This window comes from Psammomys obesus, unplaced genomic scaffold, assembly GCF_907164565.1.
Source record: "Psammomys obesus unplaced genomic scaffold, mPsaObe1.curated_primary_1811, whole genome shotgun sequence".
In the NCBI taxonomy this organism is placed as follows: Eukaryota; Metazoa; Chordata; class Mammalia; order Rodentia; family Muridae; genus Psammomys; species Psammomys obesus.
In genome coordinates, this window is record NW_026585580.1 from 16,918,580 (window position 1) to 16,941,296 (window position 22,717).

The 22,717-nt window shown below is 49.9% G+C and overlaps 1 protein-coding gene across 22 annotated transcripts in view; it reads left to right on the top strand.

Moving 5' to 3' along the window:
- The first annotated feature begins 6 nt into the window (after nucleotides 1-6).
- Map4k4 (mitogen-activated protein kinase kinase kinase kinase 4) overlaps nucleotides 7-22,717 on the top strand; it is a 120,536-nt gene continuing 97,825 nt past the window's right edge. For all 22 annotated transcript variants that reach the window (XM_055607403.1, XM_055607428.1, XM_055607411.1 and 19 more), the window contains exons 1-2: nucleotides 7-157; nucleotides 380-445. In XM_055607403.1, coding sequence (XP_055463378.1) covers nucleotides 101-157; nucleotides 380-445 — 123 coding nt within the window. In that variant the 5' untranslated portion in view covers nucleotides 7-100. The remainder of the gene's footprint in view (nucleotides 158-379; nucleotides 446-22,717) is intronic.

Sequence of the window (22,717 nt, forward strand, 5' to 3'; positions counted from 1 at the left end):
CGCTCGCCCGCGCTCCGAGGACGCGCCGGCGGCCTGCGCGTGCGGCCAGAGCCCCGGCGCCGCGGAGCTCCCCGGCCGCGGCCGCCGCTCCCGGGGCACGATGGCGAACGACTCCCCCGCCAAGAGCCTGGTGGACATCGACCTCTCGTCCCTGCGGGTGAGCGCGGCCGCGCCCCTGGCTCCGCGGGGGGGACACGGACACCCGGGGCGCGGCGGCGCCTTTGTCTGCCGGGCGGGCGGGCGTGGGGCGCGGGCCGGCGGGGACCGGGTGGAGGGCGAGCCTTTGTCACCGCCCCGCGTGCCCGCGCCCCGCCCGGCGGCTCCATCTGGGGTCCCCCCTTCTCCAGCGCTCACCTCCCCCGCCCTCCTGTCTCCCCAGGACCCTGCTGGGATTTTCGAGCTGGTGGAAGTGGTTGGAAATGGCACCTACGGACAAGTCTATAAGGTTGGTGTGGGGCGCCTTTGTTCCCCGTGGCGTGGACAAACTTCTTGGGGGCCGAGGGGAAGGGTGACGGTGCGCTGCTCGCGGGAGGCCAGGCCGCCCGGCCAAAGTTGGGAAAGGGCTTGCGCCTGCCTTTTGTTTTCTGGTTTTTGTTTTTCTTTCTTCTTCGCCTGCGCTCAGACTGGCCTTAAAGGACCTCATTTCCTGGCTTTGAGATAAAGGAAATAAGCTACGCTGTTAGGCATGCACTCGGCTTCAGCAAAATAGAAGAGGAATTTTGGGTCCGAACGCGGGCAGAGGGTCTCCCCCTTTCTCCCCCGCCGCCCCCTCCCTGTTCCTCCAAGTCCGGCCTCCGTGCGTTTGCATCCGTGTGTGAATTAAAAGTCAATGTAGGAAACAGGCCTTGCTTGTGATTACACTCGACCGCTGCCTCGATCTGCTTGAAAATTGTCATCGCCCTCAGGAGCGCGTGCCAGTGCACTGAGCGTGAGGAGAGTGGAGTTACCTGGCACTGCTTTCAACGCCCTGGCCAGCCTACCCTCTTCTGGTGGGCAGCGTTTTGGGGGGAAGCCGAGAGGAGTATGTGTGTGTGTGTGGGTGTGTTTGGGCCTCGGGAGCAGCAGGAATTACAGTGTGGGGATTAGAAAATGTGAATTCCAGGAATAACCTGTGTGACAGCTGTGTAACTGAGACAGGACGGGAGTGAGGGGCGGAGAGGAGGCCTACCCCCACCACCCCGGGTCTTTCCTTGATCGCATCCTCCTGTCCCAGCTGCAGATGAGGCTGAGGAATCTGGACACTGCTGAGCAGCTGCCGCCCAGGGTGACTAACTGTGGTGTTCATTCTGTTGAGTGCATATTCTGGAAGGGGCAGGCTCCCAAGTGGAAAAACAAAACAGAACAACAACAACAACAACAACAACAAAAAAACAAAAAAAATCCCCTCTGCATTCTTAAATTCTCTTCCTTGATTTCGTTCTTGTCATCAGACGTTTTCTGGAACCCTCTTCACTAGGGGAGTTTTCTAGTTGTTAGGACTGGGTCAGGTTTGAGCTACGAGAAAAATTATCCTCTGAAGGAGGGCTTTGTGGCTCACCATGAAGAATTGTCATTGTTTCCCTAAAAATGGGGGTGGTGGAAGCCGGCTGTAGACGTTTTCTGAGGCCAAGTTAAGTGTGGGTTCCATTGTCCGCCTTCTGCTCCATGAATAGGGGTTATGTGCCCCCATTGCTTCCCTGGGCCTCTGCCTGTTGCCCCTTCCCCCACCGCGGCCTGGATGGTGGTATTGACAGGCCTGTGGCTGAACTTGAGGCAGCGTTATTGGGTGATCTCAAGTGAATTAGCATGTTTTGTTGGTTAGCTGTTGGGGCTGGGGCCAGCTTTTTGAATTTGAAAGGGAGCCCTGTTAACAGCCTGCTGGGCTCAACTGCATTTGGAAGGCCTTGGAAAATTTTGGAAAAAAAGATTGTGTTGCAACTCACGGAGTGGCTGGTAACTGGCTTAAAGACATTCTTCCCCGCGCCTCTGTTTGTTTAAGCACTGTTTTCTTTTTTTTTCCCCTAACCTAGTTTCTCTGGCCAAATCTAAGTGGTGAGTAGACTTTTCCAAGTGAGTTAGCCAGAGCTGTTTCTGACCTGGTTCCACAGTAGTGGGATTGTTTGTGTGTCCCGGTCAGCGTGGAAGCTGGGTAGTGAGGCCAGCTGGGATTTACCCGGTTCTGAGCTGTGGGCCTTCTGCGCTGTCACTTTGGGCGTGTGCTTTGTTGTTCCCCCTATTCTTTTGCCCCGCCCTACTCCCTCCAGGCTTGTGAGGTAGATGTGCAAATCACTGCTTTTGGGGAGTGTTTAGGGACGCACTAACTACACCCCTGAGGTTGAAGAGGGCCCTGTGCAAATCTGTTAGGGTTTCCGTGTAAAAGTTGCCTGTGACCGATTACAAAGCAGAGCTTACGGTTTTACTCACAGGCAGTCCCCTGTCTCCCCATCTCTAAGGAGGTTTTAGGGCTCAGTTAAGAGCCCACCTTCATTTTTCTGTCATCTATGTTCTTCCTGTAGTGTTTCTTGAAATAATTTAATCGATAAGCACTCCGGGTTTCATTTTAAAGATCTTTTAAACATTATCAGTGTGTGACTCCACACTTAGACACACGTCAGGTTTTCTTTGCTGCGCCTTGCCTGCTTCCGTACATGTCTCAAGCGGAAGACTATGACTAGGCACCAGGACTCGACTCTCCTGGAACTGGCATCTGTTTCCCTTTTCTTTTGGACGTTTGCTTTCAGGATCCGGTACCGCCTCGCAGGAAGGTTTAGTTAGCAGTTTTATTGGTTGGCATGGGGTGGTTTTGGTATTAGGTTGTTGATAGTGGAATTTGTTAACAATTTATGAAGACAAATTTTAAGAAGAACATTTTCAGGTAAAACGTGAACTGGCCGACCTAGAGTCCTAATTTATTTCCGTGTTGTCTTTTCTGTTTTTCATGTGTATGTATGTGGGGTGTGTGTGTGTGTGTGTGTGTGTGTGGTGTGTACCCCCATGTATGGGTATGTATGCAGGTGTGCATGCGTGTTGGGTGCACGTGAATATGGAGGCCCAAGTATGATGGTGCTGGGTGTTGTCCTTGAGTGCTTTCTACCTGTGCATTGTGGTGGGATTGGCTAGTTGCCTGTCCTGGGTCTCCTCTTCCTCCTCCCCCATGCTGGGTTTACAGAGGGTCACCATGTCCCCCTGGCTGACAGGAATCAGAATTCCCATCCTCAGGCCTGCTCCACAACACTCTGTTCACCTCCTGAGCCCCCCCCCCCCCCCCCCCCCCCCGACGTCTTGTAGGAACAGCATGGGACAGGTGGCTGATTTTAGGTGGGGGGAGCAGAAATGAAAGGGAGGTTTCTAGGAAGATCACTTTCTGAGGCTACATTCTGGCTTTTGTAATCTTTCTGACAGGACTAGGCTGCTGTGGCTGAACCGAGTCTCCTGAGGTGCTGGCGAGTAGCCCAGCAGCTAAGAGTGCTTACTGTGTTAACCAGCATCAGGACGTGGGTTCAGATCCCCAGCACTTGCAGCAGAAGCCGGATTAGCTGTGTCTGTTCTGTGAGGTTGGAGGCAGGAGGACCACTGGAACTTGGCCTCCAGCCTAGCTCCAGATTGATTGGATCTGGAGGAATAGGGCAGGGGTGACAGAGCGGCGTCTCCTGTGGCCTCTGGGTGGTGAGCCCAGGCGTGGGCACCCAGATACTCAACACTCACCCTCGAATCTCACGTTACCCGCCACCACCACAAAAGGTGGAGTATGAAAAAGTGAACTGAAAGACAATGTATATTCTTCAGAGAAATTTATTTCTAGCCTTAGGTGCCTGAAGGATACCATAAATTAAAGCTTAGAACACTAAGTTTTGGGGTGTTTCCCATGTTCATTGACCAGTGTTGCCTCCTGTGAGCTGGGCCTCAGTCCTATCCTTAGAAACAGACTGTGGAGTTCTGTCTACAAGGCTGTGTTCAGAACACCGTGTGTGAGAGGTGTCTGCGGCAGCGGTCAGTTCCCTGCTTCCTGCTTGCCCAGGATGAATAAGTGGTGAATTGTGATTGTTTTCATCACTGGGAACAGCAATGCTATCGAGGACTACAAGCGGCAAAAACTCACTTCCAGGTTACTTTGGGTTTTATTTTTTCCTTTGAATGTTTGAGGATGTATGGGCGGAGGTTCTGAAATCTGGGTGGACTCAGGAGGTAGTTACGGAGAATGGAACAGATCTGCACTATTTTGCTGTCTTTGGAGAAGTGTCGTGTAAACTGGGGGTAAGCAGGGGCCAGTGTAGGCCCAGAGACCTTCATGTAAGAGCAGCTAACACTGAGCGCTGTGCCTTTGCTGCCACTGCCCCTTCAGTTCTACAAGAAAGGCAGAGAAGGATGAGGGTATGGAGGGATGAAGGACCAAGAGTGACCATTGGAACAGCAAGACTAGGGGAATGGCAGTACCAGGAAGGCATTTTTGCGGCTGGAGTTGCGCTGAGTAAGCTGAGGAGTGTTGGAAGGTTTTGTTGGGCTTGGGATCCCTGGGAGTGGGAACTTGAGGTGATATTGTGGGAAGAACAGGTGGGATGTTTGGCCTAGGACAGAGAGGCCCCTTGGGGGTCAAAGCACCCTTTCACAGGGGTCACCTGAGACCATTGGAAGGCACAGATATTTACACTATGATTCATACCAGTAGCAAAATTATAGGTTATGAAGTAGCAACAAAAGTAATTTTATGGTTCGGGGTCACCCATAAAAAGTCGCAGTGTTGGGAAGGTTGAGAACCACTGCCTAGGACATTAGTTCGGAGAAGGGTGGTGAAGGTCTGGCAGGGTAATGGTGGCGATGGTAAAGAGGACTTGGAATTTCTTTCTCCACTTTTAACCTGGGGGATACTTGACGTGGGGCACACGCACAGGTGTAGGATTTGCTCTCCCTTTGAGGTTGGAGCTCCTTCCTCTGGATGCGGTGGAACTCGGGTGGGCTGGGTAGGAGTGTATGGGTGGTCAGACGGCTGCTCTGGGATGAAGGGCCAGAAGAGGTGTCTGGCTAGCAGAGCGGGGAGGAGCCTTCCTGTGGGCAGTGAGGATTCTGAGCTGGATGTTCCGTCAGGAGCAGTGTGTCAGCTGACCTGGAGCCCTGGCATGTTGAGGCTTGTTCTGAGGCTTGGGCTCCCTTCATGCTGGAAGGATCCTGCATGTGGGTGAGACGGGAGGAAGCCAGCCTGTTGAACAAGTATTGCTGCGCAGCTCTTAAGACCGGCAACCCCAAGTTTCTACAGGCTGTTTCCCAAAAGCAGGAATGTCAGAGCTGCGCTTGGGGCCTCAGACACTCTAAGTCTGTGCTCATTTGAACAGTTCTTGTCTTGTGCTTTTTTCCTTAGCCAGAATTGGGGATGTGTGCATTTCTATGTATTAACCCAATTCAAAGACATCTGTGTCTTTTTGATCGCAGTGTATGTGTTCACAGATTGAGCCTGGGAGAACAACAGAACAGAAGTCTCCTCCTCTTGGAGTATTGTGTCACAGGAAAGGCATGCTATGCTAAAGAATGGTTATCCAGGAAAGATATGCTATGCTAAAGAATGCTTCTCCAGGGAGCCTCGCCCCTGGGGAGCCACGACCATTTCGGTTGAGCGCCTCCGAGGGAGCGCCTGGACATGTGGCCTTGCAGGCGGTATTGTGTCTGTTTCTTTGCTCTTATTGGTAAGTGCTTGCCCACTGGCCTGAGTGGCTGTGTCAGCCAATCACTGCCCACGCTTGGAGCACAGACCCTTCTCATTTCTCTCTGTTGTATTAAGTTCACAATGCCCTGTTTTATCATTATTTTCCTTTTCCCAACATTTCTTCCAGGCATTAAAGCAACAGGCATTAAAGCAACGACAAAGCAGCAGGTAGCAGGAGGATAGGATAGAAATTGCAGAAATTTCCCTGTGTAGGTAGAGGAAGTCAAGGTGCTGAGACACAGCTGTGGTGAGAGGTGACTCTGCCATGTGGCCAGCGGTCAGGTCCAGTTGGGCACGTCTGTTCTCTGGCTTTGATGAAGGGATTTTACGCACGGTAGAGAAAGTGCACAGTGACTTCTCAGGTCCTGGGTTGAGAGTGTGATGGTTTTAAGGATTTGAATTAGTGTTTTTAGGGTCTCTCTCACAGGGTAGGTATCTACCTAGTGTTATGCAGAATATTTTCAAGCAGTTGCTTTGAGAATTGAAGTAGCTTTTTGAAGGTTCCTGAGAACTCATCTAACTGGAAGACTGGCTTGCTAACTAGTTAGCTTTGCCAGTAGGAGAGCACAGGATTGAATCAGCGCTGGGAAAGAGGGCGAGGAGGGGACTGAAGAGGGGCACAGAACTAACTATGCTTATCACCAATGGCCAGAAATGTCTTTGGGGTTTCTAGTTTTACACCCTTGCTTGTCTTCTGTTGTGAGACTGTCAGAGCTGCAGATGTTGGCGCCTTAGGGACTTTCATACAAGAGACTGAGATGTTGGCATGTTTTCTAGATGGCCATTAGTTGCTTAGAACTAAATTGGGGAGCAAAAGGAAAAATGCGCAGTGGTTTTTTTTTGTTTGTTTGTTTGTACCCACTGTACTATTGCCTGCATAGGGCTTCTTGTGTGTGTTAGTGCACTGTTCGGGCCAGGGTTTGGTGGCGGATACTGCTTCAGTGAGCACAGGAAAGACAGGGTGGTGGTGAAGGAAGAGGAGGGGGAGGTAGAGAAAAAAGCAGGCTTCTGTGCATTGCTCCCAGGTCCTTAGCCGATGCACCTGCATTCAGACACATGGAAACAGCATGCTCCCTGCTCCCTGCTCTGAGAGCCCCTCACTGTGTAGCTTGTGGCCAGTTTGGAACTCACTGTGTAGACCAGTTGACTTTTCACCATTGAGAAGCCAACCCAAGGAACCTGTGCTCCCAGCTTTGTGCTCACTGCCAACTATCTCTGATCTCTGGCATTGTCTCTCAAAAACGGCTACATATTGGCAAGTTACCCTATTACGTCTAAATAATTAAAAGGACTGCGCCTGTGGATTATAACTTAAAAATTGCCCTCTCATTTGATGGTAAGGCCCTTAAGACGTCGGAGGTTACAGGTGTGTGCAGCTGGGAACTGAACCAACTCTTAGATGCGTCTTTCAGAACGTGGCAGGAGCCTGCCTTCAGAGGCGTCACCTTTCAGTGCTGCTTGTTTGGTGGTTACTGCCATGTCCCTGTCGTGTGGCAGGGAGATAGCACACCCACCTTTCCCTGTTCACTGGTTTTGCCTATCGGCGTTGTCCGTAGCTGCTGCTGCTGAGCTGCTGTAGTTCAAGAGCAGCTGAGCACTTGGCTTCTCTACTGGCTCTGCCTGTAAGTGATTCTGGCAAATTTTGGAGCTGAAATGGTAGTTACTTATATCTTCATGACTGCGTAAATATTATCTGTCTGTGAGCCAACTGGAATATGATATTTTCTTTTTTAAACAACACCCTTTTGACATTGTTTTGCCTTTTTTTTTATGCTAAGTTTTCAATGTCTCATCATTACTTTTCTGCCCACAGACCCTAAATGATAAGCCAAGCACCTGGCAAAGTTCAGCCTCTCACAGCCATTTTCCCTAATGATGAATACACATAAGTAATTGTTTCAGATAATGTATAGCTGTCAACTTTTCCATCCGGGAGCTATCTCAGAGCTGGGCAGAGCAGACGGGCCTGAGACTCGGTATCCCACCGTGCCATGCAGCATTCTTTTTTTTTATGGCTGCCTTCTCTGCCTTAATATTTCATTATGCTCATAATATCTGATAAGCATTCTTTTGGGACACAGAGAAAGTGTGCATGCTGACAGAGAGAGAGAAAGAGAGAGAGAGAGAGAGGGGAGGGCCAGGGAAGGGAGGGAGAAAGAGAGACAGAGAGAGGGCAAGAGAGCAAGAGAGCTAGAACTCAGTAAAAAAGGAACCAAAATGTGTGGATTACTTACTGAAGAGCCCCTGGGGGGAGAGGAGGCCCTGCCCCTCCCCCAGCCATGCCCTGTGAGATAGGGGCTGGGGCCTGCTAGGAGAACCTGGAGGCCAGACCTGCCTTGGTTAGTTGGGCACCTTGGCCTCTGGCCTGGGTCTGAAGGCAACAGCGTCCTCCGGGGCTTCTAGGACGGAAGTTGTCAGTCACTACAGGCTCTGACCTTATCTTTTCTAGCCGTGACTGCTGCATGCTCCCTCTAGGGACTAGCCCTGTGAGCGGGCCTGGCATGGAGTAATGGGTGGGAGGCGAAGAAAGAGCTGCAGGCTGAGATAAACTCTCCATTCTAGCCTGGAACCACCTGGAACCAACCGCTTGCTTTCCTGTGCAGGTGTCCTCTGGACTCTGGGGGGCCAACCGCCTGGGCTGCTTTAGTGCCCTTCCTGGCACTTGACTGTTCCTCCCAGTGAGGCAGTAACTGCTCTGTCACTTTCTGGTTTTCAGAAGTTGGTAGCGATGATCGGTCTCTCTCCGTCTCGCTTCATTCTGTGGCTCCCCTTCTGTGGTTTTGGAGCTCAGGGTGCATGGGGTCAGTGTGCCACGGTCAGCCACAGCTGTGTCTGTGTTTTCAGATTCGAGGCTCGGCTCCGTGTCTGTTTACCGGCACAGGAGTGGCAGAAGCCGCATGGGGGGGAGGCGGCAGTGCCTGTGCGCGACCCTGAGCTGACTTAGCTGTGCAGCCTGGGAGGTGATGACGAGGAAGAGGAAGATGTCTGCAGATACTGTGGAGTGCCCTGGGCTGCGTGCAGCAGCTCTCAAGACGATGAGGCGTTTGCAGACTGCTTCTAGAAGGTGTTTAGAGGCCTCTCTTCTGACTGGAATGCGCCCTGTGGAAGCTCACGTTCCGGCCCTGTGGATACATGTCCAGAGTGCTGCCGGCCTTCCCCACAGCAGCGCCAGGACTGTGGCCATCTGGGTGAGCTGCGAGTACTCACTTAGAGTTACCCCCATTCTGACACACACTGCCAGGCAGGCCCTGATGGTTCTGCTAGTGTAAATTTTATTTTTAAGGGCAGCATGTGATCACATCGACTTCCTGTTTTTGAGAGTCATCGCTGTGGCAGCCTGGCGGCTTCTCTCACTAACAGTTCATACTTCTCCACTGTGTGGCTGTGCCTTCCGTGTGCCTAGCTGTTGAGCGGTTTACCGACACTGCGGTTGTCTCCAGTGTGAGGCCTCTAGAAGGTGTGTCTGCCTGCATCTCCCTCTGGCTCAGCGGAGTCTGCCGGAATGGCCTGCAGGCCAGAGGCAGGGAAGCAGCCGTCTGCCCGCCTGTCTTTCCTCCATCAGGTTAACCAGATACCCGTCTGGCTGTCCTGCCTGCCAGTGCCTGGCTTGTGATTCTTCTCACACAGCTCTGGATGGGGGAAGCATTTGAAAGGTGCACTTCCCTAAATCTTTGCCTTCCTGGCTCTTGCTGTGAGGTTCACTCATGTTCTGGAGCTTTAGAGGCAGTTTACCATCACCAAATTCCTAACAGCAGAAACCACCCTTTTCTTCCTCTCTGTGTTTTGGATTTCACTTTATAGAGACAGCCAGTGCCATGAGGCTGAAGACTGGGGCTTCCCTTTATCCCGAGTAGGAGCTGTTGACTCAGCAGGGCCCGGTTCAAAGGCCAGGGGAGCAGGCCTGGAGGACCTGAAGCCCGCCTTGGCGTCACACTGGTGGCAGGAGAGACCCGACTCCTTTGCACCACCTGTAGCATTTAAAATCTGTTGCTCAGACAGAAAAGTGTACTTCAAGTGAAATAAGTGATTTTCTCTGTTATGTGTGAAGGGTGATCTTACTCATCTGAATTTGCTTCAGAAGTGTCTTCAGGATGTTTCGGGGGTGGGGTAGTGCTGTGAGACACAGTCTTGCGAAGTCACGCTGACTGGTTTTGAACTCATCCTCCTGCATGCTGGGATTATAGGCATGTGCCAACTTGCCCAACTTTGTGTGTATATGTATGTATATGTGTATATATATATATATACATATATATATATACATATATAAAATACTTATATAAATCATGTAATATATGTATATATGTATATTTGCATATACATATATGTAAATGTTTTTTTATTAGATGCTTGAGGCATTTAGCTCAGCTCTTAATAAGTGTTATAACTGCGTACATTTTTCCTGACTTTTTTTTAATGGTTGCCGACTGTGTGTTAAGGGACAGACTTTCTCTTAGGGATTCCCTGTAAGACCCTGAGTGTGAGATCTGAGTGTGAGGTACTGATAGTGGCTGAGGATGTGCCTTCAGGAGTCACACAATCCTTGTGTGTGTAGCCCACCAAGGCTGTGGGTGCACCTTTCTGTCCCCCCTTGCTTGTCTCTCCTTTGGGTCTCAGGAAAAAATTATGGATGCCCAGCTCTTCCCAGTGATTTAAGGGCTTAATATTTACTGTTCGCTTCGCTGTAAACTGTGCGAGCCTCGTCAGCTAGGTTTGCTCTCTTATTGATTGCCGAAATGCTTAATGTGTGTCTGATCTGTGCCAGGCACCTGTTAACAGGGAACAAGAAAGTCAGTAGTGCCTCTGTGCAGTGCGTAAGCCCCAGTGTTGGGCGGAAAATGAGCAGCGTGAGAGTGGTGTGACGGTAGAACACGTCAGGGGCTGTGAGGGTACATGAGATTAACAAAACTGGGTTTGTTAGCTCGATACTGCACGGTCCACAGCAAAGAGTCTTTGCAGGAGGCACAGGTTAGCGAGGAGTAGCGAGGAGAAATGACTAGTCCCTAGATGTAGACGAAGCCACTGAGCCCGTGACTTGTGTTTAACTCCAGGTCTGCGGCCTGAATGGACGGAGAGAGAGTGGTGATTGGCTGTCTCTGTGTGTCTGGAGCTGGCTGGGGCGTGGGGCCTTGCCTCCAGCTTGGTTGCTTTGCATCTCCTGTGTCAGTCTGTCCACCTGGCAGCCTACAAGGCCATCTCTTCAGAGGTAGTGTCTCGTTAGGCCGAGATGTACTCGGAGTATTTGAGTGGATGCTTAGAGTGGAGACCGAAGGAGGCTATGTGTGCCCAGAGAGGAGACAGCGCTGTGGTCTCCGAGTAGGAGAGGGGACCCTGGAAGATGATTGCAGCCGGGAGGGACCCCTGGAGGACATTTCACTAGGAGTTTCTGTGGTTTGGGTTAGAGAGGAAAGTGGTTGAAAGGTGAACTTTGCATTTCTTTTTGAGCTGCAGTGTGCAGTGGGTCACTTGGTGACGCGGTTCCGTTATGAGAACTGTGCTGTCTCATGCTCCAGTTGTGTAATGTTAGTGTGTGTGGAAGTGAACACAGCTGTCAGTAGGCACGGTGTTGTTTTACGTATGGTCTATAACTTTTTGCTTTTTGATAACATAGATAAGACTTTTATTTTTCTGAGCTAAGATGGCTTTGTTAGATTTTCAAAAAAATATGAATTGTATTCCTACTTTAATTTTTAGATTAATTTGTGTGTGTGCACATCCGTACATGTGTGTTGGGTGAGTAGAGGGCAGCGGACAGCTTGTGTAGTTGGTTCTTTCCTACCTTGGTCCCGGTGGTCGGATTCGGGTTCTCTGGCGTGGGCAGCCCACCCCTGCTGAGCTGGCTGGTAGGCCCACAAGCTGGAGATGATTTCTAACCTTTTCCTGCCCTCGCTAGAAAAGGACTATGCAGCTTAATGTGGGCTTTCAAAGTATGAGATTCCCTTTGTTTATTTGGGCATTGTCGGCTACCAACGCCCAAGGTTGAATTAGACAGTTAAGTTTTCACTAGTTTCTCAAGTAGCTGAAAATATTTTCAGTTGCTTTCTTATTGCTATGTGAAATCAGTGATTTAAGTTAAAGTTAAATTTCATAAAGGTTTTTTTGTTTGTTTTGCTTTCTCCTGATTCTGTATGTAAGAACTTTACTTTTTTAATTTGGGAGTCTTTTTTTATATTCCTTTTTCTTTTTGCAGGGTTAATAGCTATAAATTTGTTATTTTATAGGTTGTTTTAGAATTTGTAGTACATTACTTTTAAATTTATTTATTGAGATTGGGTTTCCCTTTGTAGACCAGGCTAGCCTCCAACTCAAAGAGATTCTCCTGCCTCTGCCTCCCAAGTGCTGGGAATAAAGGTGTGTGCCACCACGCCTGACTTTTAGTATGCATTTTCAACTTACAGTCTGAGTTCAAATGCCCTGTGTTACACACGTGAGAGGTTTTCCAGTCCTGTCCATCTGACCTGTATGAGTTGCTTGTTCCAAAGAAGGAGGGAGGGTTTACTCAACCTGCAGGTTACGGTGGGAAGATGGGGGCAGGAGGGACGGGTCTGGTCATACGGTCAGAAGCAGACAGCCATTTGTCTTTGCTCAGCTGGCCTCCCCTTGCGTTCTGGTCTAGGATCCAGTCTGTCTGTGGAATGGAGATCCTGGGTGGCTCTTCCCATCTCGGTTCACCCGATGCGGGCAGTCCCTCACAGATGTGCCTCGGGCTTGTCTCCTAGCTGTTTCTAGATCCTGTCAACCTGACAGTATTGGCCGCCACCTGGCTGTCTTGGTCAGTGTTCTGTTGCTGTGAAGGGACACCATGACCATGGCGTTTCTTATAAAGGAAAGCATTTACTTGAGGCTGGCATATGGTTTCGGAGGTCAGCCATGATCATCGTGGTGGGGAGCACTGTGCTGTGCAGGCAGACATGGCAGCTGAGAGTGCTATGTCTGGATCGGCAGGCAGCAGGAAGAGAGAGACGCTGGGCCTGGCTTGGGCTTTGGAAGCCTCAAATCCCACCCTCAATGATGTCCTTTCTCCAGCAAGGCCACACCCACCAAAAAGGGCACACCAACTAATCCTTCTAAGCAGTGCCACTTCCTGCTGACTGAGGATTCAGATCTGAGCCTCTGGGGGCTGCCATTCTTACTCAAACCACCACATTCCACGCTCAGGCCCCCACAGGCTTGTAGCTATATCGGAATGCAAAAATGCATTCAATCCAGCTTTGAGAGTCTGCATACTCTATCACAGTCTCAACACTGTTTAAAAGTCCAACTTGAGAGTCTCTTCTGAGACTCAAGGCAGTCTCTTAACTGTAACTCCCTGTAAAGTCATCCTTAAAAAGCAGATCACATACTTCAACATACAGAGGCCCAGGATCTACATTACCATTCATCAAGAGAGGAGAGGGAGCGTGGTGAGGAAACACTGGACCAAAGCAAGACGTGAAGCTGAAGCTTTTCTTTAATTCCTTCCTAAGGTGGAGGCTTAGCTGGGTAGCCATTGCCTACACTCCCCTTATTCTATTTAGCATCAGACTTTTCTTCTCCTCGACTTTTTATCTCCTTGAGTGCAGGACTTAGCTCCATCGCGTATCCTGGTGCTTCTTTTCTCCCCAAACTGAATGTTTTGTATTTTTCCTTGCTCAGTTTCCTTGTTTTTGTTATAGATTCGCATAAGACTAATAACCATTGGACAGGGTCAGTACTAGGCTGCCTTGAAATCTCCTCTGCCAATGCCATTAATCCAAAAATCAGCATAGCCTTAGGCAGAATTTTGGACAAAGGCAAAAAACCTCCAGCCTCATTCTTTGCCAAAAAAATTGCCAGAATGGTCTCCAGGCCTCTTACTAATATTCTTTTCTCCGAAATCTTTTGATTTCATTCCACAGTCCACACCCCTCAGGACCACTGTCTTCCATGCTTCTACATGGACAACCCATTATACTCCTTGGGAAGCTCTCCTAATCCAAAATCCACATTCCACCAATCAGCATGGCCAGGCCTGGCACAGCTCCCTGGTACCAGCTTCTGCCGTGGTCAGTGTCTGTTGCTGTGAAGAGACACTGACACTGGGCCTGACTTGGACTTCTAAACCTCAAAGCCACCCCCAGTGACGTAATTTGTCCAACAGGGCCATACCTCCTATTCTTTCTAAGAATTGCCACTCCCTGATGGGAAAACAAATGTATGGACCTATGGCAGCCATTCTTACTCGTTGTGGCATATGAGTGATTACTCTGTCTGGTACTTGCCAGTTTTTATTTATTATACCTGTACTTATTTTTGGTATCATTTTCTTGTATCTGAGGATTTTCCTTAGTTGTTTATTATTATTATTATTATTATTATTATTATTATTATTATTATTATATCTGAGGATTTTCCTTAGATGATGATGATGATGATGATGATGATGATGATGATTATTATATCTGAGGATTTTCCTTAGTTGATGATGATGATGATGATGATGATGACGATGATGATTATTATTATTATATCTGAGGATTTTCCTTAGTTGTTTATCATCATCGTCATCCTCATCATCATCATCACACTTTCAGGGTGAGCTGGCTGATGTTAAGTTCTTTCATCTTTGTGCAGTTGAAAGCATTCGCTCTTGATTTCTGAAGGATATTTTATTGGATGTAGCATTCTAGGTTCATACATTTTCCTTTCAGATGTTAGAGTTACTGTGTTTTCATTTCCATTTTTGCTTCTTATTTGAATTTACAAATCCTTACTTTTTTCCTTTGTTTATAAATGTTATTCATCTCTGGCTGCCTTTAAAACTTTCTTTTTATTGTTGTTTTGAAGCATTTTGATTATCTTGTGTGTGTGTGTGTGTGCTTGTACGCACGTGTGTGCTTCTATGCTTCTTGTATCTGTGGATTTGTCTGTGGATTTACTGGTCTTAGCAAACATATTTGTCCTGTTTCCCCTTCTGGGTCCTAGACTTGGGAGTCCTGTGATGTCTGTTAGCCCTGGGTCTGGTTCCCAGTTCCCTCCTTCACTTCTTCCCTCCCTCCCTTCTTCCCTCCCTCCCTTTTCTCTCCCTCCCTCCTTCCCTTCTTCTCTCCCTCTCTCCTCTCTTTCCCTCCCTCCATCCCTCCTATCTTCCCTCCTTCCCTTCTTCCCTCTCTCCTCACTCCCCTGTTGTCCTCCCAGACTCAGGGCTTCATCTGGGCTAGTCACTGTTGCTCTGGCTTCATGTTCACTCCCCCCCCCCCCCGACATTTTGTGTATGTAGATGTGGATATGTGCACAGAAGCCATAGGCATTGGGTCCCCTGGAGCTGGGCTTACAGGTGCTGTGTAATGTGAGTGCTGGGAGCCGAACCTGGGTCCACTGCGAGGGCAGGGTGTGCCTCTCTGCTGCCGTACTTGTCTTTTATCCCCATGGGTCTACCTTGCTAGTAATGCCATGCACCCCCCCACTGTGTATATAATGTATATATGTATATAATAAAATCTCAGACATTAGCATATATTTTTTATCTCAAGGATTTTGGATCTTTTAATATAAAGTACAAACATTTTCCCAGGCTTTACATTTTCTCTAATTTTTCAGTATAAGGAATAGCTATGCTGTTTGCGGTAATAATGTCATCTAATTCTAGGCTGCCAATTTTGTAGGCTTTTTACTCTCTTATGGGTATGATTCCCAGTGTATTGATCTCCGTGGATGCCATTTGCTGTGAATTTACTGTATTTTCCTGCCTTTTTTTTTTTTTTTTTTTCATTCCTGTGAGTATTCTTGAGGTTTGTCTGGGAGACAGTTCAGTTACATACAAGAAAGCTGATCTTCTGAGGACCCACTTTTCTGAGTTTTAGTAGGACGAGCAGTGGTGAATCTTTCTGGTGCTACCTCAGTTTCCTGCAGTCAGCTGTCTCTCCATTCGCACTGGCTCTGCCCTCCGCTCCTCTGGCGTATATTTTGTCTCCGTCTTAGTGGTTTCCTTGTGTACATGTGTTGACTTGTACGTGGCTGAATTCATGCAGGCCCCTGTCAGAGCGTGGGGCTCTTTCTCTCTGGGCAGTCTCTGGGTTCCCATTTAGCCCTGACGTCTTTCATTTCCTTAGCTCAGGGAATAGGCTGCTCTTTGCTTTGGCTTCTTCTGGGCCTGAAACTTTGCAGGGAGTGGTTGCCCTGCAGCCAGCAGGCATCACTCGCTACCTTTCATTGCTGGGTACCCAGCTTCCCCTTCCTTTCTCCGCCTTTTCCTTTCTTCCATTTAAAAACAAGTCACTGTTTGCCTGTGTGGTGCGCACACAGTGAGGCAGTGGTTTGCATTTCTTGGGAATCAGGTATCCTGCATACCAGGTGTTTACGTTTTGATTCCTAACAGCAGCAAAGCTACGGCCGTGGGGGAGCATGAAATGACTTTATAGTTGGGGTCACCGTGGGGGAGCATCATTAGTGTGGGGGAGCAGAGGGGTGTTCAGTGCCTTCGGTCACTCCGCCCGTTCTTTTGAGGCACAGTCTCTCCCTGAACTTGGCACTTGGGTTTTCTCACCTAGGCTGGAAGCCGTGAAGCCCTAGTGCTCAGGCAGGGTTGGTGCCAGCCTGTTATGGGAACCGTGATCTGAGCTTTGGGTGTGGGGCTGAAGTAACCACTTTCTCCAGCCCCCATTCTCTTGCATCAGACTCACTTGTAACGAGCTGTTGGGAGACCTTTTCTCAGCCTTCTGAGTGTGGGAATGTGAGGGCTTTCCACCACATCTGGTCTAATATCCAGGGTGGTTTTTATTTTTTTATTTTGAGATAGTCTCATTGTTATACCTTGGCCAGCCTAAAGCTTGCTATGTAAACAAGAGTAGCTGTGCGCGCCTGAGCACGCGCGCGCGCACACACACACACACACACACACACACACACACACTGTCACACACACTCACACTCGCACTCACTCTGCCTACCTCTGCTGGACTAAAGGTGTGTGCCAGCATGCCCAGCTCCTTGTCCGTTTCAATGGTGTATTGATATGTAGAACAAACATTTTACTTTAGAAGGAGCTTTGTTGTTGTTTTGGGACCTGGTTTCTCTGTGTAGCCCTGGCTGGCTCTTACTCAGGGATCTCCCTGCCTCCACCCGAGATTAGAGGCGTGCGCCGCCACTGCCTGGCTAGAAAGCTTTTTAAAGAGGAAGAAACTAGGTGCCACACACCCACGGACAACACGATCCGTGGCCTTTGGTGTATTCAGAGGTGCCCAGCCGGAGTCACAGTCAGTCGGGCGACATTCTTGCCGTAGACGGTGCCATCCTGTGTCTGATGCGCTCGGCACCTCGGCCTCGGCCACCCGCTTTGCCTCTTGTGGATGGACGCACCGTAGGTATCCCGTGTAAATGCAGGGGCACAGCGACGGACCCGGCCCGGCGTGGTGCCCTCCCGTCCATGCATGTTGTAGTGGGCGTCGGCACGCCAGCTCCCGTTGTGGGGTGCTTCCATTGTGTGGCTGACACAGTGCAGCAGCTGGTGGGCGGACTCGGGGTTTCCGCCTTGAGCCCCTGGGGTGATGCTGCTGTGGGCCTGTCTGTGCGGTCCGTGCGGACTCTGGGACGGCAGGAATCTGTGCAAACTGCGACCTCTGCGGAACTGCAGTGTGTAGCTGCTGTGACACCCCGCCAGCGACACACTAATGCACGTTTTTCACGTCCGTGCAGATGCTGGTAGGGTCTGTCCTTTTCACTGTGGCCTTCGCAGGGAGTGGGCAGTGTCCTCCCAGTTGTGGTTTGGGTTTGCGTTTCTCTGATGACGATGATGTTGAGCACGTTTTTACTTGCTTCTTGGCCTTTTGAGTATTTTTTGGGACTTTTGTCAGGTCTGTTAGCTGTTGCCTAAGTTAGATGATGCTGTGATTTCTGCCTACGTGTTCTTTGTGTGTCCGGGACTGTGGGGCATAGACTGCGGTGACTGTCTCAGGGCTCCGGTTTGTTTCACTGTCTTGATGGCACAGCTCTTCCAGCACACTGCTCATCCGGATGGAATCCGGTTTGCTTTTATGTCTGTGGTGCTGGTGTCGTGTCTGAGAAACCTTTTCCTAATTGAAGGTCGTGAAGGTTCATTCCTGTGTTTTCCTCTTAGCTTGATAGTTTTAGCTCTTAGATTCATTTTTAATTAATTTACACGTTTTAAGTTGTGTGCATATTCACCTGTTTATACATGGCTATCTAGTTGAGTTCCATTTCTTTATACACCACTATCTAGTTGAGCACCATTTCTGAAGAAGACTTTTAAGTCCCCCACTGAATTACTTTAACACACGTGTGAAACTCGCCGACTTAAATGTGCAAGTTCTGAGTCTCCCTCGTTCCTCAGAGAGCCTGTTGATTCTGCCAGCCCTTTTGCTGGCGGTGAGCCTCGGCACACTGAACGTATTTTCCAGAAACATTGTTTAGTATTTGCTGTAAACTTTCCCACTCAGTACTTTTCTCAGAGTTAGGATTTCTCCTCTCCACACGTATCATGTGTCTAGCAGACCACCATGTTTTCATAAGGAGCATCTAGAAACATTGGTAGGTCCTGCTTGCCCTACACATACTCCAAATGATGATTTGGTAATGCCACTGATTTCAGGATCTTACTGACCGTATAAACTATGGGCCATACGGTACAGAAGAAGATAAGATCTATCCAGGAATGGGAACTTAGCCAATATTGAGATGTAAAATATCTCCAAAAAGTTATGCTGTGGGACATTTCCAGAACATGCACAAACTTCATATGTTGACTGCACACCTCTCAGTATCACACTAACGTCGCATGGTCTAGGATAGACTGTCCAGGGCTGCCGAGTAATAGTTTGCTTTGGTTTTCAAGAGCCAGTTGTCCCCAAATTTCTGTTAAACCCAAATCTTTATATTCTGCTTAAAATAATCGCTGTGTTAGGGAAATCTGTTCTGCCATTCTAGTGTTCCAGTCTGACTGTGACAAATGGAAAAGTTCTTAGTGGTCCGTCATGTGACCCTACCAAAAATAACATGCCGAGGGCCTCCCATTTCAGTAGCCGACCCGAGTGCCTGAGCAGGTTGTCCAGTGCTTTTGTACTTCATACAGTACAGATGAACCTCGGCTCTGGTCCAGTGCCCTCAAGAACAGGGGTGACCCTTTCCTGCTCCCCCAGACTGGGTCACTGAGCAGCCCTGGCTGGCCTGGAGCTCACTGTGTAGAGCAGCTTGGCCTCACGTGCACGGAAAGTGGAGGTGTGGGCCACCACGCCTGACCCTGCTACACTTTCAAAGCATCAATTTCTTTTGATGATGGTTTGTAAATGTTGGTAAAAGTGGAACTAGCCGGAGTATAGATTAGCAGGCAGCCTGTTGAGATTGAATTCTAGATGAGGAAGTTTTTGTGAAACGCCTTTCATTTGCTTGTGAGGAAACCTTTGCCGAGGCTAACTTCAACTCAGAAGACTGTGAGGATTCTGTGACATCTCAGTGAGGGTCTTTGAAGAAATGGGGAACTTGTTCTTTATCATTCTCTGTGACACTCATACCCCCATGTCTTCCTCTTAGCTAAAGTGCTGAGGAAACTGCCCTGATGCTAACCACCCAGGGTGAAGAGACAAGTGAAAGCTCCCCTCTAAACATTAGTCCCATGACTGGTGAGTTTCATATTCAGAAATGGTCTCTAAAAGATCCATCTCTGACCACAGTTCACACACGCCTGCCGGATGCCCCTGAGCCCTAAGGAGCTTGCATGGAAATCACGGTCTGCACACACACACACACACACACACACTACGCTTGAGCACCAATGCTTTATTATCTGATAACAGATGCGGCTGACATCACATCAGATATGTAGCCCGTCCTTCTAATCCAGGAATCCCCGGTGCCTGTCGTAGGTGATGCACACATAGACCTGGTGACGGAGAAAACAGGTTCCAAGCCTTTACAGAGTGAATGTGTCCGCCATTCCTGAGAGAAAAACCAGCCTCATCCCTACAGCCCCACACGTCACTTTGTTCCCGTGGTGGTGCGGTTCAGTGGTCGGTCGGGTCCACGCTCCGCACGGGGGCTCTGGTCTCTTCTCCACCCCCGGGCAGCTGCTGTGTTCACTAGGAATGTTGTGGTGTAAGATAGGACGTGGCAAATGTCTAAACACCTGCTCTTTTTGGTCACATCAGTCTTCTTTGTCTTTCTTTTTAAAGTGCTGTCAAAAAGATGCTGAGTATGGTGGGAGGGTGGTTGTTGGGGGTCTGGGTGGAGCTGTAGTACTGACCTTTAAACTGTCTTCCAGCAAGGGGTCTCGGCACCACTAATTATAGATTAGCAGATGAGAGGGAAGAGTTTGGGGTTTTCATCCATCTCTTCATATAGGACAACAGCAGAGTGACCAAATGGGCCGTGAACTTTTCTTTAGGAAGCCTCAGTTCACGCACGGAGATGGCAGCGAGACCTGCTTTTCTTAGCTCCGCAGGACATTTGGCTAGGGCCAGGTGGAAGTCGTGTACACGCAGCTTTTGGGGTGCAGGCGCCTCCTGGCCTCGCCCCAGAGAATGCCGAATTTGAGAAGGACTCAGGTGCAGCTGCTGGGTCCTGACTGAGGAGGCCCGGGCCTCCTCACGTCCCGTCTGCTCCTCTGCGTGTCCAGTGTGCTCCTCAGGGATGATAAAGTAATTGCACACCTGGAATACCGAGGCCACAGGAGGCTGGAGTTAGCCAGGCGTGTTGGTGGTTCCCTGGAGCACACCTGGGCCATGTCAGGTTTGTGCCTCACCTGTGCAGGGTGAAGTGTGTAGCCACGCACACTGATGATGTGAGGAGAGAGTAGCTTTTGGTGAGGAAACAGGGTGTTAGAGATTGCAGCGGCCACAGGTGGAGGCCTCAGGGCCCAGGTGTACAAAGATCTGCCATCTCCCTTAGTCTTGCCTCCTGTTGGGTGCGGAGTGCTGCTGCCTTGTGCCACTGATTGGCATTTGGTGACGAGATAGAAGCTCACAGTGGGCCTCCAGTTCCATTTCTGTTTATAAGGTGCACCAAGAAAAGCAGAGTTGTTTGCGAGCGTGGATGGACTAGAGGCCTGCCTTCTGAGCGAGGCGGGCCCGGCATCATCCCAGGGCCAGCGGGTCCTGTAGACCATGCAGAAAGCGCCCAGTGAAAACAGAAGAGGGGTAGAGGGGGCTGCAGAGCCAGAGAGCGGCGGGCTGCAGACTGTGCTGAGTCGGTGGGGCTGGGCAGGTTTGAGAATTAGCTGGGTACCACAGAGAAGATGGCTGTGCACCCCCTTCCCGCTAGGAAAGCGGGAAAAGGCGCCATTGTCAGAACAGAAGCCTCAGGCCAGGGCCGTGGGGATACAGGGCCGGAACAGCCATGGGTGGAAGGCAGGGCAGGGCAGAGAGACGCAGATTGAGAACCCGCCCTGGCAGAGAGCGCGCGCGCACGCTGTGCTTCACAAGGCCTTGGTGGGAGGTGGGGGAAGCCCTAGAGTCAGGAATGACGGGCCTGGGAGGAGCTGTGGGGCCTGGGAGGAGCTGTGGGGCCTGGGAGGAGCTGTGGGAGCCTCCCTCTCGAGAGAGGCTGTTTGACCTGGTGAGGCCAGGGCCTTGGCTCTCCAGCAAACGTGCTTGCCCTCACTCTGCTCTCTCCCATCAAACTATCTCTGTCTTCCCGCTGATAGCATTGTCTGAAATAAGCTACTTTCCAGAGTTTCCAAACCAGGGCTTTGAAGTGAAGGGAGAAACTACTAAGCTATTTGAAGATACATTCCTTTCTAAAAATTCCAAAAGTTGTAGACTTGACTAAAAATTCCTGCAGTCACTTTAGTGATTTTGCCAAGATTGCTTTATGTTTTGCTTAATTCAGATCCACTGTAGTCTTGGATAAGATGGTTTTGACTACAAGTTACAGAAAATAGAGCCAAATCCCTCCTAGTCACGAGAGTGGCCGTCTAGGGACATGACAGCTAGGGTTCCCTGGTTCTCCACTTGGCCATCCTAAGAGTGTGGCTCCGTCCTTCATGACCTTCCTGGCTGCAACCCTCTTTTATTACCTGAGCTGCAGGCACTGTAATACATTTACATTATTTTTTTTTCTTTAGGCTTTGATTTCTTTTGTTTTTAAAGATGCATTTTATTTTATGTGTATGAGTGTTTGCTTGCATGTATGTGTGTGTACTGTGTGTGTGCCTGGTGTCTGGGTTCTGTTCCCAGCATGCTCAGTGGCTCACAACCAACTGTAGCTCCAGCTGTAAGAGACTCCAGGGCCGTCTTCCCATGAGCAAGCCAGCGAGAGCACCCTCCAAGGCCTCTGCCTCAGCTCCAGCCTCCGGGTTCCTGCCCTGCCGTGCTCCTGTCCTGACGTCCCTCAGTGGTGAACAGTGCTGTGGAATGTGAGCAGAATAGGCCCTTTGCTCCCCAGCTTGCTTTTGGTCATGGAGTTCCATCGAAGCCGTAGAAACCCTAGCTAAGACCGAGTCTTCCTCCACAGAGCCTTGTAGGGCATGCTCTCTGCTGACATTACGCACAGTAGCATCTACAGCGTGAAGTCCTTACAGACTGCTGACACTAACACTGTATGCTCAAAGGAAGAACGTTAACAGAGTCAGGAGAGGAGCAGTAATCCATACGTTAGGGTCCCTGAATCACTGAAGAAAGTCCCCAGAGTCAAAAGGTTTGCAAAAATGAAGAGCGTTTATTCTGCACCGAATTCCAGCATGCTGGGGTCGCCACCTTCATGAAATGGCAGCAACCCTGTGGGGAGCTTGAAGGCCCCTCTTTAAGCCAGAAAGGGGAGTCCTACCACGACTCTGTGACCTCCCTCGGGCTTGGCTGGTGCCTGTGAGGCTACGATTGGGACTTCGGGCCCCTTGGAATGAAGTCCTCTCATACCTTTCCAGCCTGGCTCATGGGAGTGCTCTCAGATACACAGCCAGGTTGCAGCGTTCCACAGCAGAGCAGGTCAGTATTTCACAGCACTGATTGCCGTAAGTGCAGGCCACTCACCGGTCAGCTCACACCTGGGCCGAGAGCCCCCAGCACGGGCAGCCTCTGCGACTCCTGTGTGAGCCAAATGACCCAGAGGTTGCTTCTGTTAGGGCACTACAGGGAAGGA